The 11933-nt window shown below is 53.0% G+C and overlaps 5 protein-coding genes across 5 annotated transcripts; 2 read left to right on the forward strand and 3 right to left on the reverse strand.

The window, feature by feature from the left end:
• Nucleotides 1-2309: 2309 nt before the first annotated feature.
• C7974DRAFT_26101 (uncharacterized protein) lies at nt 2310-4007 on the forward strand. The gene has a single exon (XM_046137513.1). The coding sequence runs from the start codon at nt 2537-2539 to the stop codon at nt 3899-3901; it is 1365 nt and encodes a 454-aa protein (XP_046003432.1). The 5' UTR covers nt 2310-2536; the 3' UTR covers nt 3902-4007.
• A 1675-nt stretch (nt 4008-5682) lies between these two features.
• C7974DRAFT_26152 (mate-domain-containing protein) lies at nt 5683-7541 on the reverse strand. Its single transcript, XM_046137515.1, has one exon. It carries the CDS (start codon nt 7428-7430, stop codon nt 5703-5705), a length of 1728 nt encoding a protein of 575 aa, XP_046003433.1. The 5' UTR covers nt 7431-7541; the 3' UTR covers nt 5683-5702.
• A 43-nt stretch (nt 7542-7584) lies between these two features.
• Nucleotides 7585-9093, reverse strand: C7974DRAFT_371768 (uncharacterized protein; the record flags this gene model as incomplete). The annotated part of the gene is made up of 2 exons (XM_046140037.1): nt 7585-8011; nt 8189-9093. 2 exons carry the CDS (start codon nt 9091-9093, stop codon nt 7585-7587), a joined length of 1332 nt encoding a protein of 443 aa, XP_046003434.1.
• A 410-nt stretch (nt 9094-9503) lies between these two features.
• On the forward strand, nt 9504-11032 carry C7974DRAFT_26155 (homoserine acetyltransferase family protein). The gene is made up of 3 exons (XM_046137516.1): nt 9504-9967; nt 10019-10888; nt 10942-11032. Exons 1-3 carry the CDS (start codon nt 9829-9831, stop codon nt 11010-11012), a joined length of 1080 nt encoding a protein of 359 aa, XP_046003435.1. The 5' UTR covers nt 9504-9828; the 3' UTR covers nt 11013-11032.
• On the reverse strand, nt 10993-11713 carry C7974DRAFT_26144 (2'-5' RNA ligase superfamily-domain-containing protein). The gene has a single exon (XM_046137514.1). It carries the CDS (start codon nt 11683-11685, stop codon nt 11053-11055), a length of 633 nt encoding a protein of 210 aa, XP_046003436.1. The 5' UTR covers nt 11686-11713; the 3' UTR covers nt 10993-11052.
• Between the last annotated feature and the right edge of the window lie 220 nt (nt 11714-11933).

Genomic DNA, 11933 nt, shown 5'->3' on the forward strand with positions numbered 1-11933 from the left:
CTCACATGGAACGACTGGAATGAAGAACGTCTCAAGCGAGGTTGGAGGCAAATGGACCCAATCACGCAGTTTTCTCATGCTGTGTTATATCCGGAAGTGATTTGTTCAGTATACGCGCGAGTGTTTGGAGAAGCGCCCCTTTCTGAGACGCGCGGAGCCGACGCGACGACGAAGTCTGGAGGTAGCCCTGGCAGGGGAAGTCTTCGCGCTAGCTCACCCTGCATGTACCGGGGTAGCTGCCCAGAGTCCCGCGATTGCGTCTTACGTGTTGACTTCATGTCTATCAGGAAAACTCGAAACGAGCTCGCATACATCCTGTGCGAATGTGAGACTCGTATCGACGTTGATTCGGATAATGTCCGCGGCTAGGTCTCTCGGCGAGTCTGGCATGCGTCACTGGTGAAGTTCGTCCTGACCACGAGCGAAACTGCGTGTATCAATGCACTTGAACCCGCAGGATCTTATCCGTAGACCAAGAACTGAAGCCTCACTGATCCGGGTCATCTTCCTGCTCCTGGTCGGAAATGGTAGGAGGTGTCTAGAAAGCCTGCTCTTTTGCGCAAGCTCTCCTCTTTCGGCATCAGGACAGGTTACACAGACTCGCAGATGGAGACTTTTGACCAATGCTGAATCTTGGCATCCAACCTGACGTGGTGCTGTAGTCGGGCTGACCAGTGCTTTCCATGCGTTGTCATGCACGTCATACTGGCTGTGGGGTCGTTCGTACCGTTGGGATTTGGGTAGCGCGAGAAGTATAGCCTGGAAAGATGGCAACGCTCGTCGCACAGACACCAATATTGATGATCCACATCAGCGGATGTTGAGCGTATCGCTGGATTTACCCCCTGCTATGCATAACTTAGAGCAGGCTATGCCGTTCGAGCGATAAACTTTGGCTGATACCCGTAGTCCCTCAAATCTGGCTTTTTCGGAGATATGCAAGGTGCCGTAAGATCCAGTAGCCTGCCGTGATCAGCTACCGGACTTGGATCTTGATATTTTGTGGATGGCAACAATGCACCGCTAAAATTGACGGAGACCAATGATAATTGCCCGTTTGAGTTATGTCTTGACTAAAGACAACATCTCGAACGAATTCTTCTGGGCAACGTTCAGCCCTGCTACTGCCGAGACTGCAGACGGCGGAGTGTGTTGGTCCGCAGATGGAACTGACCATCACTCACCTGTTTAGGCTACAGACTCTCTGCAATGCAGCGCAGGAGTTGCAGATTCTGAAGCAGCCTATGACACAGCTGCGGCAAGTGGCTTGTTTAGCCCAAAGATTTTGCAACGATTAGTTCTGGTGGGCCTAGTTGCTCTGCCGTCTCTGACGTCGTGTAACACAACGTCCCCAGCATTCGCATGCCCATCGCTTCTTTTGCAGAAAACAACCAACAATAGCCGGTCAAATGGTCTCAATAGCTCTGATGTGACTGTTTTCAAGAAAGCCAAGGTGTGAGTTTGGGCATGTATCGGCAGCATGATATTAGAGAAGCATCGTGTAGCGATCAGCCAGTCAGAATTTACACCGTGACACTTATACCGATGAGGGGTATTGTGGTGCCATCTAGCAAGTCCGATGTACTTCGTCTCGACATCACCGCGAGACTTCGGCCAGAAAGATCGACCTGATCGGGGCGGGTTTCGTTGTACAACATTGTCGTTTCTCCACCAACTAATCCAGATCTGGCCAGCGCAGGAGCGCAGGTCACTAGAGACATTCCTGGGCGGATGGGCTTACAGCTTCCGCCAGACGATTCGCGTAACAGCAGACGTAAAGCCCATAAGACAGTATTGAGGTTCGAAAGCGTAGTTTTACGCGGGTCTTCTGAGGCTTGTGGCCCCCAGTGTAGGTGTGCTGATGATAATGGAATCCGAAGCGAGCTGACGTCTTGTCAATGGCGCATTCCCCATGGTAGGGTCCTGAGGTTCCATCCCAACGAGAGGCGCTTGCCAGTCTGTCAGGTTACAGCGCGCTACAAGCCCAGGACGCCTATCGCAGTACCCATGAGCACGTTTAGCTGTCTGCAAGGCTGCCTGTCTGTGTACATGCATACTGCATATCTACCGCTCCCGTCGTAGGACTGTCGTGCACCTACACCAGCCGATCTGAGGTTGGTTTTACGGCTAATGTGCCTGAAATCGAGCCCAGGCCCCTTGCAGTCGTACCACAATCCGGTCTAAAGCTTCCTCAGTGTTGTTCACCTAAAATTCCATCGGTACGGTTGAGGCAAGACTACACGCCATTCCAAAGCCCTGCCTCCACAACGTTCGCGACCTCCTCTAGCTTGTGTAAATGTACCACAGACGTTAGTGAGAAGTTCCCGCATTTCCGCCGCCGTATGATCTCGGTCTCGCTACCCTGGACCCTGATTCATAAATCCGCTCGAACTCCCATCTTCTTATCAAAGCAATCATCTACAGAGACCACAAGATTTCATCGACCTCTCTCTCAACAACAGTCTCGCACTACAAGTATGATATCTTGCTTCGTCGGCACGGGGTTTGACTGACAAAGTATAGCCTCTGAAGCACCATGATGAACTCCGGAACTGGAAGATACCGTCGGGGAGTATCGCGCGATACACCACAAATGTCTCCAGGATTTGGTCCATATACAGGATTCTTGACCCCTCCCTCGCCTTACAGCGGGCTAGACGAGCGAAGGGGCTCTATCGTGTCGCTGTCAGCTTCTGAGTATTCGGTACCTACGCCCACCTCGGAACGAAGTCCGTTCTCGGAGGCGAGCTGGCATGTCAGCCCGTTCAGTAACTTCCAACCAATGTCGGGACTCCGCCATGCCCTGCCGTTAGGGACTGTGGGAATCCCGATGAAGACGTCAAGCACGGAATCCTTCTGTAACGACTGGGCTATGCCTTCCAGCAGCATCGAAATGCCTCTCCGGATGCAGGATACCATCTCCTCGGATGCGGGGTATCTCCCGTCTCAAATGAGCTCCTTCTCTGGGTCCGACAGTCTTACACCACCGTCGTCCAGCGCCAACTGGAGTTTCTCCACTGCTCCTGACCATGCTGAGCTGGACTATGGGATGACTGGACAGCAGTCGTTCTGGCAAACACAGGTACCAAGCCCTCACGCAATGGTGGGTCAGACTATCGCTCCGGCCGACGCCTTGGTCGGTGACGAAGACTACGGCTTCGTCGAGGACAACGACCGAAGCCCATTCATGGAGACAGAAGTTTTTGACAACGCGCCAATGTCGTTTGCAGCATCTCCCCATGACAACGCGCCCATGACACTCCCTCCTTCGCCACAGGAGGTCCAAGTCAAGCAAGAGCTTGAGTCCTCCGAGACAGAGGAGAAGTTCACGCGGTCAATCTACGTTTCGCCCAAGGGTGGTAAGACTGTCAAGAAGGAGCGCCAGCGTAATGGCATCACTAAGAGGCGAAACTCAAAGTCCAAGTCCCAGCTTGTCTTCAGCCGTTCGCATGACGGCCACATCGACGTCGAAGGGTACGAGCTCAACCCTCACACTGGCAAGCGGGAGCCTATCGGTGGCCCCACCGTCGAGTGGAAATATTGCGAGTATGCCGATTGTACCAGCAGGTTCAAGAGGCCAGAACATCTCAAGCGACACCAACGGATCCATCTCGGTGTCAAGGAGCATGAGTGCAGAGTCGACAACTGCACCAAGGTCTTCGACCGTCGCGACAACTACTGGCAGCACGGGACTACACACATCCGTATTCCTGGTAAGAAGGATGGCCGCAACCCCAGATTGCCCTTTGTGGAGATGATCAAGTACGCCGATGACGCGAAGCATATTGAGTTCCTCGAGAAAGCCTACAAGAAAGCATGCGGAGACGAGTACTCCCTGGACAGTGACAGCGACAGGGCGCACGTCACTCGCAAGGAGCGCAAGATCCGCAGCCGCCTTTGAGAGGCCGTGGCAAATCACCTCAGGGCTGATTGTCAGTCCTTTGCTTCGCAAGTGACTGATCGTCCCGGCCGCTGTTGTACAAAATCCCATCATTTCGGTTTGTCGGAGGTTCTTTGGCTTGCATTTTCTTGATCGTACTGCATTTGCCTAGGCAACGTTATTCCTGTACTATAGTTTGTTTGCATGTATGCACGTAATGTATGAGGTAATGATTAACGATCCACATTTGTTGAAAGCCATCTCCACCTCTTCCGGCGCGTGAGTGAGTGATCCGCATAACCGATGCGCCTGACCGTTCGGGACCCCTCGTCCGCCTTCGTTTCAGCATTCCCAAGAGGCGTACGATGTTGAGATGAAGAGGGGACGTGCGTGAAGTTGCAGATGATTGAGGTTGTGGAACGTGAGCGATGGATTGACGTTGAAGAGCGGTTACATCACTAGGCCGCGTCTATACTAGCGCTGCGATCAGGGACCGGGAAGTTGCAGCATCTGCAGGTCAAAGCTCACGGAGATACCGACCACTCAACTCTCATCAGCTCCACCACGCCTCGCATTCTCATGCAGGCCTGCGGACTGGTCGCTTGAAGATGCCATAGCAGCCTACACCCCGGTCCCCAGCCACCTCCTACCTACATTATCCCCGTGTGCTACTGCATCTTGACCTACTCTATCAAATGTAATCATCCTACAGATCAGGCCCACCGATACTAGCTGTAAGAGCTGGAGCTGACAATATTCTTGCCGACAGAGTGACCATCCTATCTACGCATAGATATCGGCGGCTGTCACGTTTGACAAGAACATCGATTTTAGATCAGGTACCGTGAGGTCGGCTATCCGGATATAGCTGATCCAGACCACCAAATCAAAAAACGAAACATGAATCACCACAAATCCGATGTCCTGCGCTGTAAAGAATCTGACACATGATCCTTTGCTTATGTCTTACAGCTCATCCCGAACCCAAGCGCATCGTTTACACAGTACATGTGCTTTTTGGGAAGCTCAATCAATCTCGTTGGCAACTATAGGTCGTCGAGTATCCACCACGCTTTGACATCCGGCGAAACTTACAGTAGATTTTGAGCTAATGCACATCGACGGATTCGACACCTACGTTGCTTTTTGTCTTCACCATACGTTTATACGAAGTACATCTTGGCGCACGACTTCAAGCCACAAAATGTAGCAGGGCCCATGACCACGCGCGGATGCTGTTCGCACGCTGTCTGCGCTTCCGTTTTACACCCCCTGCTCTGTCTACGGTCTACCCTCTTGCCACGTTTCTGCCTCCTCCTCACGCTCAGGGCCACACGGTCTCGTCACCAAATTCCTGTGCGCTTCAAGACGTATATTTGTTTTTCTTGAACGTGAATACCATTAGATTGCCTCATTGCGTTATTATTGCGTGCTCGTAGTGATGGGCAGTTGTGACGCGCCGACTCGCCATACTCAGCTTTCAACGTCGAAGGCTACAGCCACTGGACACTTTTGTAGGATCCTGATTATTTTAATCGTAACTAACAAGCTGAGAACTGCTGACATATGACCCCGTTCGAGCGCACGCATGCCAAAGAAAGAGATCTCATAAGGTCTATCATCCTTCTTGTCTAGTGTTGCATTTTGGGAAGCGGCTGGTCGGACGTGCGATGCAATCTGACACGATCTCTGGAAAGTCTTCTATTACGTAGAAATCGTCGCTCGCTATGCGTTCGAGTACACATTACTAATGACCCCTCTTGCGACCTCAAGCGGACTTAAACTAACCAACCCTCGATGTCCCACAACAAAAGAAACTCCCTTACTCCTCCCTTCCCCTAGCCTCTTCAATCGCATGCTCCCAATTGTAGAACTTGATGTATATGCCTTCTGTAATGCTAATACAGCTGCTTCCTACTGCACATCCCGTCCACAAGCCCAGCAATTTCCAGTCGGCGGGAAAACACAACGCCAGCGCCAAGGGCACCGCGATAACGTAGTACACGAAAAGATTACACCAACCGCCAATCGCCTGCTTGCCCAAGCCCCGCAACAGCGCGTTGACCAGCGCCGTCGTCGAGTCGCAGAACTGGAAGACTGCTAGCAGTGGCAAGACCGTGGAGACAATTTCCCGGACCTCGGGGTCTGTGGTGAAAGCCTTGGGCAGCACATTCTTGCAGGCCGCGAGGACAATACAGTCGATAATGCCGATGGCGAGGAAGGTCAGGATGTAGCATTTCGTTGCTATCCGCGCTGCCCTGAGGCTGCCGGCGCCAATCAGGTTGCCCAGGCGTGTGGAGACGGCGACGCCGACGGCGAAGGGGATGTGGTAGATCGATACAGCCATGGTCATGACGATGCTCTGCGCGGCGAGATGCGCAGTGGAAAGATAGGAAGATGAGAACGTCAGGATGTCAAATGCCAGCCATTCCGTCTCAACCATGACGATACCGGGAACGGCAAGTTTGGCCATCGGGCCCCAGTTTGAAAAGGCGGCCTTCGAAAAGCCGCCCCAGCATTCGAGCGACGAGGGATTGATGAAGTAGACGTAGACCCAGAGCAACAAGGGAAGGAGGTTGTTGGATACAACAGTTGCGAGGGCTGCGCCAGTCAGATCCCAGTCCAGCACGAAGACGAAGACGTAGTTGAGGACGATATTGATGGGTGTTGCAATGAGGAGCACAAAAAGAGAGGCATTGAAGAGGCCTTGGGCTTGCGTGAAGCGTTTACCAGCTTCAAAGATGGCGTAGCCCGGGGCGCCTAAGAGGAGGAGCGACAAGTACTTCCCCGCAAGATGTGCCAACTCTTTCTCAGGAACCAGAGCTGCGAGAATCCATCCCGAGGTCAACCAGAGGGCTCCAATAGGGACGGTCACCAGCAACATGAACATACACATGCGCTGCAGGTGCAGGCCCACTAGTGTCTTCCTCCCACTCCCATACGCCTGCGCGCACAGCGTGTCTAGGCTCGTCGCCAACCCTTCATACACCGCCAATCCCGTGATGTTGGCTGTCATGCTGGCCAGACTCACGGCACCCAGTTCGTCCGTCCCAATGTGGCCCACCACGAAGATTGTCACCAGGCTGAAGTTGTACTGTAGCAAGTACGTGAGCATCAGCGGGATACTGCTCTTGAACAAGATCCTGGCCTCTGTGCCTGCAGTCGTATGCAACTCGACTGTTCCATTGGGGCTGACGAGCCTTTCCAACTCACTCGCATCGGGCAGGGTGCCGTACTGCTGGCTCAACTTCCTGGCCTCGGACAACAATCCAACTCTTTCCTCGCCGCTTGTGGAGAACCGCCTCGGCCCCGCACTCGAGTCCATCTTCTTCCTCTTCTTTTTCGACTTGCCAATGCTAGGGCAACTGGAGACAAACGGACAAGGCACAAAGTTGAGTGCTAGACTGGAGATGTCGGTGTAATATTCATTGCAGACGGCTTCGTTTTTTAGATGCGTCTCGATGTCGGACGCGGCACACGAGTCTGGTGATGGAGGTGCGCGTTGGGCTCTAGGCGCACCACTGCCGGGACAAGGCCCACCTCGGTGCATTGCGACAGCAGATCTAAGAAACTTGCGGTAAGGTGTGGTGGGTTAGCGAGCGCCCATTTCTCCGCCCGCCTGCTTGAGCTGTTGTTGTTTTCCCGTAAGGAGGCTGAGGGTCCAGCGAAGGATGGGAAGTCGTGCGAAAGCCTTATTGACGCTTTCATCTCCGGTTTTGGAGCGCCGCATTTGCACAGGGCCCAGGGTCCTTATCTGAGGCTGCAGCAGCGATGATGCCCGCTGCGCTTGCCGACCGTTCGACTGCTCGAGCCGTATTGCGTGCTGCGCGGTCGCTGACTTGCGCAGAACGGTCGCTGTCCGATTGGCGTGCAAGACACAAATGGAGCTGCGGTCTGCGGAGTTCGGCTGCATCTCCACACTCGCGATGCAGTACAGTGTCGACGTGTCTGCTATCTGCTGGAGCTCTACAGATGTCTGTATTTCCATGTGCAAATGTTGGTATCGCTACAGCCATGCATGATCTACTGTTGCTGTGTGACAAGACGTTGAAGCCATGTTGCACGGTTCCTTTGCGGCGGCGAGTCACATTCCATGTGCCAGCGAGGGTCTTTCCTTGAGGATCTGTATATCTAGTGAACGTTTAAAGGAGACAGAGGTACGTTGCGACATAATCTTCTTGTTTTGCATCTAACGTTGTATAGAATATCATGTCTAAGTACACAGCGCAATCGACACACCTCTCACAGCTTGCCCCGCGAGCTTGGACAAGTCAGAATCCTCGGTCAATTGTTGAGGTCGATACCTACTCTTGGCCCTTTCCCTTTGGCTGCACCAACTTCTCGACCTCCGGATCCTTGGTGATCTCGCCGTAATCCGGCCTTGGGAGCTCGAATGCCTGCGTCGTCCTCGCATATGTAATGCCACCTAGCCTGCTAATCGGCTTCGACACCGCTGGATCAATAAGCACACCCTGCTCATCAATCGCATCCTCGCGCACCCAGAAGTTGACGCCTTCGAGCAGAGCTGTAACGCCGGTCTTCTTGCCTGGTGTACTGGGGCTCTTGCTCGTCCACTCCCGCGTCTCCACTAGCTTCACCTCGACGCTGAATACAGCCTCCTTGACTCTATCCGGTCTGACAACCTTACTCTTCTCCGGCGTCAGTCCAGAAAAGGACCACTCTGACACGCCCTCCGGTGCGTTGATCGACGTGAAATTCGCAGCCTCGACGTATTCCTCGCTAATGATGTTGATGACTGCTTCCTTGGTCTCAAGCAGGTTCTTCAGCGTGTCTTTTGCCCGGTCCATTCCTCCTGCGAAACCCAAGACGAAAATCGGTGGGTCGTGATTCACCATGTTGAAGTAGCTGAACGGCGCAAGATTCGTGCTCTTTCCATCTGCACTAATTGTGCTCGTGAAGCCAATGGGTCGCGGAATAACAGCGCTGATCAACAGCTTGTAATTGTGTACTACGGGGCGACCTTCTTCGTAAGGGTCGATTGAGCGGTGTTCCTTCGAAGAATTGGAGCCATCATTTGCGCCTGAGCCAGTCTTCCAGTCTGGTTTGGGTGTCTGTGTGTAGTGGAATGATGTGGCTTGGTCAAAAGCTGGGCGCGAGGCTTCGACGGCTTTGAAATCGCCATGCGGGTTGCGCTTGATCTCCTTTTCCGCGTCGTACTTCGTGTTGGCAGCGTCGTAGTCTTTAGCAGACATGATGGGCGAGCTGGTGCGAAAGTGACGATTTCTGGGTACTGCTATGTGGCGGCTAAGTCTCTTATACGTGATGACGCGATTCATACTTATTCAGCGGCCTTAGGGGAGGATAGATGGAGGCATTAGCAGGGCGGAAACTCACGGCGGACACAATTCCGAGCCGCGGAACACACACACGCTCTACACCATTTCAAGCTACAAGCCAATCCTACGTCATGAGGTATCAATCTTCATCGGCATGGCTCTAAGAAGCGGCCTTGCAAGTATCTCCGACAAAAACGCGCGCCACTTGTGAATTTTCCTTTCATGCCTAGGATTGCAGCACGCTTAGGACCGGTATCATGATGTAGCCGAAGGTACGCGTCAGGCGGATACCAGCGTTGGTACCCCGCCGCAGCTTAAGCTATCTTTACCCCACCAAAGCTATGGAGCTATCAGTCAGCTTGATGAACGGTCAGGAGACTAAAGGCGGTTCCAAGATAGCAGAAGCAGGCATTTGTCAATTAGCCTATCTAGATATACTCGCATACATATACATCGGTCTTGTTTGCGCCAACTTCGGAGATTGCTCTGCCGGCCATCACTGTCAACCTTAACCTGCAGTTTAGGTACTTCTTCTGTCGAATATTGTGACACAATCTCGCACGATAAGACCAGCAACGCATTGCAACAAGACTACTCGAGTGATCAATATAACAGGCCCATTGGCAAAGGTTCTCATCTCCGGCATTGATCATGGCTGACTACGAGACGTACAAGCTTGGGAACTTCAAGCTGAAGTCTGGTGGGGAGATTCCTGATGCGTTTATCGCATACAAGACCCTGGGTGACCCTTCCCTACCTGCCATTGTCTATCCAACATGGTACTCCGGTTGTGTGTATTGTCCTTGCCCTTTCTTCGAATATGCGACTGACCCCGGCATAGTGATAGCAGACAACCTATGGCTTACGGGCTCGGACAAGACCCTCGATCCATCCAAATACTACATAATCATTCCCGCGCTCTTCGGCAATTCTCAGTCCTCATCGCCATCAAACACGCCCAATCTACGACCTTTCCCCGAGGTTCTCTTCTACGACAATGTGCGTGCGCAGTACGAGCTCATCACTAAGCACCTCGGCGTCAAGCATGCGCGCGCTGTACTTGGGTGGAGCATGGGTGCAGGGCAGACGTATCAATGGATGACGCAATATCCGGACTTCATGGATCTTGGCATACCATTCTGTGGAAGCGCGAAAACAAGCCTGCATAACCAGGTGTTCCTTGAAGGTGTCAAGAGCGCACTGTATGCCGCGAAAGGAACGAGCTCAGCGGGTGTAGCAAAGGCGGACGTTGACACGGCAGATGCGCAAGGGGCGCGGTTGAAGTCGTACACCGGGTTTTCTGATGAGAACACAAAGATCGGACTGAAGGCGTTAGGCCGTGTGTATGCTGGGTGGGGCTTCTCGCAGGCATTTTACCGTGAGAAGTTGTACGAGACGGCGCCCTCACTTGGATACAAGAATCTGGATGACTTTCTTGTGAACTTCTGGGAAGCATGGGCTCTAGCCAAGGACCCAGAAAATATGCTTACCATGGCGCATACCTGGCAGGCCGGTGATTGCTCGCAGCAGGAGCCATACAACGGCGACTGGGCCAAGGCCATGCAAGGTATCAAGGCTAGGGCACTGGTGCTGCCGGGGAAGACAGATCTTTATTTCCCACCGGAAGATTCGGAATTGGAGGTCGAGGCCATGCGGCCTGGAATCGGGACGTTGAAGGTGTTCCCTAGCATTTGGGGCCACTGGGCTGGCGGTAAGTGCAAGAGTTCGTCACAAAGGGCGTACGCTCAAAGCTAACAAATCCAGGCCCCGGTCAAAGCACTGAAGACGTCAAATGGCTCGACGAGAACCTGAAGCAGTTCTTCGCGGACAACTAAGATTGCTTGGGCATTGGACGCCTATCTGTAGTGTGCAAATTCAAGACGCTTGTTGTTCTTGTGTCAAGTCCACTGAGCCGACAACCTTAAATCTGCCATGGAAGCCTGTCCGTTCAATAACATAGACCTTATCAACAAGCCAGCGTAAACTCGTAGCCGCACCGTCTTGGGGTTGGCAAAAACTAGAGATGCCTTCACTGATCTCTTTGCTGAGCTGCTCGGCTTCTTGGTCAGTCCGTGCCTGGCCAACAGAAAGATGAGGTGTGAATGCCCGATGGTCGCTGTCGCATTCAGCAAATTCGGCTTGCAATGCGGCCTGCAGCTGCTTGACATTCTCATCAGGAGTGGGTCCAAGCCATACAGTTTTGCTTGTCTTGCTGTGTGTGAACATGCCAGGTGGGTCAGCATTGAGTGAAACTTGAAACGCTTTGATGTTAGAGGTGGCTCTCTCGAGTCGTGATTGTATGGTTTGATTCAGGCGAGGTGCATTGCCGTTAGAGATTTCCAGTGGTGATGTAAGAAATGGATAGATCAGATTGATGTGAGGCGGCCACCTCTTGAAGTTCTTGTCGTGAACAGCACGCACAGCTTCAATCGGAGGCGTGATGCTGGGTGGCGGAAGTAGTGCAATTGCAGCCTTATAAGTAAGATGCGCTGGAAGTTTGAACGCCATGATGTGCCTTGAGTCGGTGATGATGGTGTTGCAGGCATCATGGACGCGTTGTGACCGCGGTGAGGCGTTGTGGCGCGTGCAAGCTTGGCGCCTGATGGTTGCGCCAAAGACAGAAGCAGCATCGAACCTCACTACGTCCTTTTGCTGCACATAGACCCAAAGGTCGCGTCGACATGTGGGAGCGCTCATACCGTCAGTACTAACATCGCAGGATCACGCCGCTAGCGCCCACTCCTTCAATTACGTAG

Source organism: Boeremia exigua, assembly GCF_020726555.1.
Source record: "Boeremia exigua strain MPI-SDFR-AT-0100 chromosome Unknown C7974scaffold_1, whole genome shotgun sequence".
Lineage (NCBI taxonomy): Eukaryota > Fungi > Ascomycota > Dothideomycetes > Pleosporales > Didymellaceae > Boeremia > Boeremia exigua.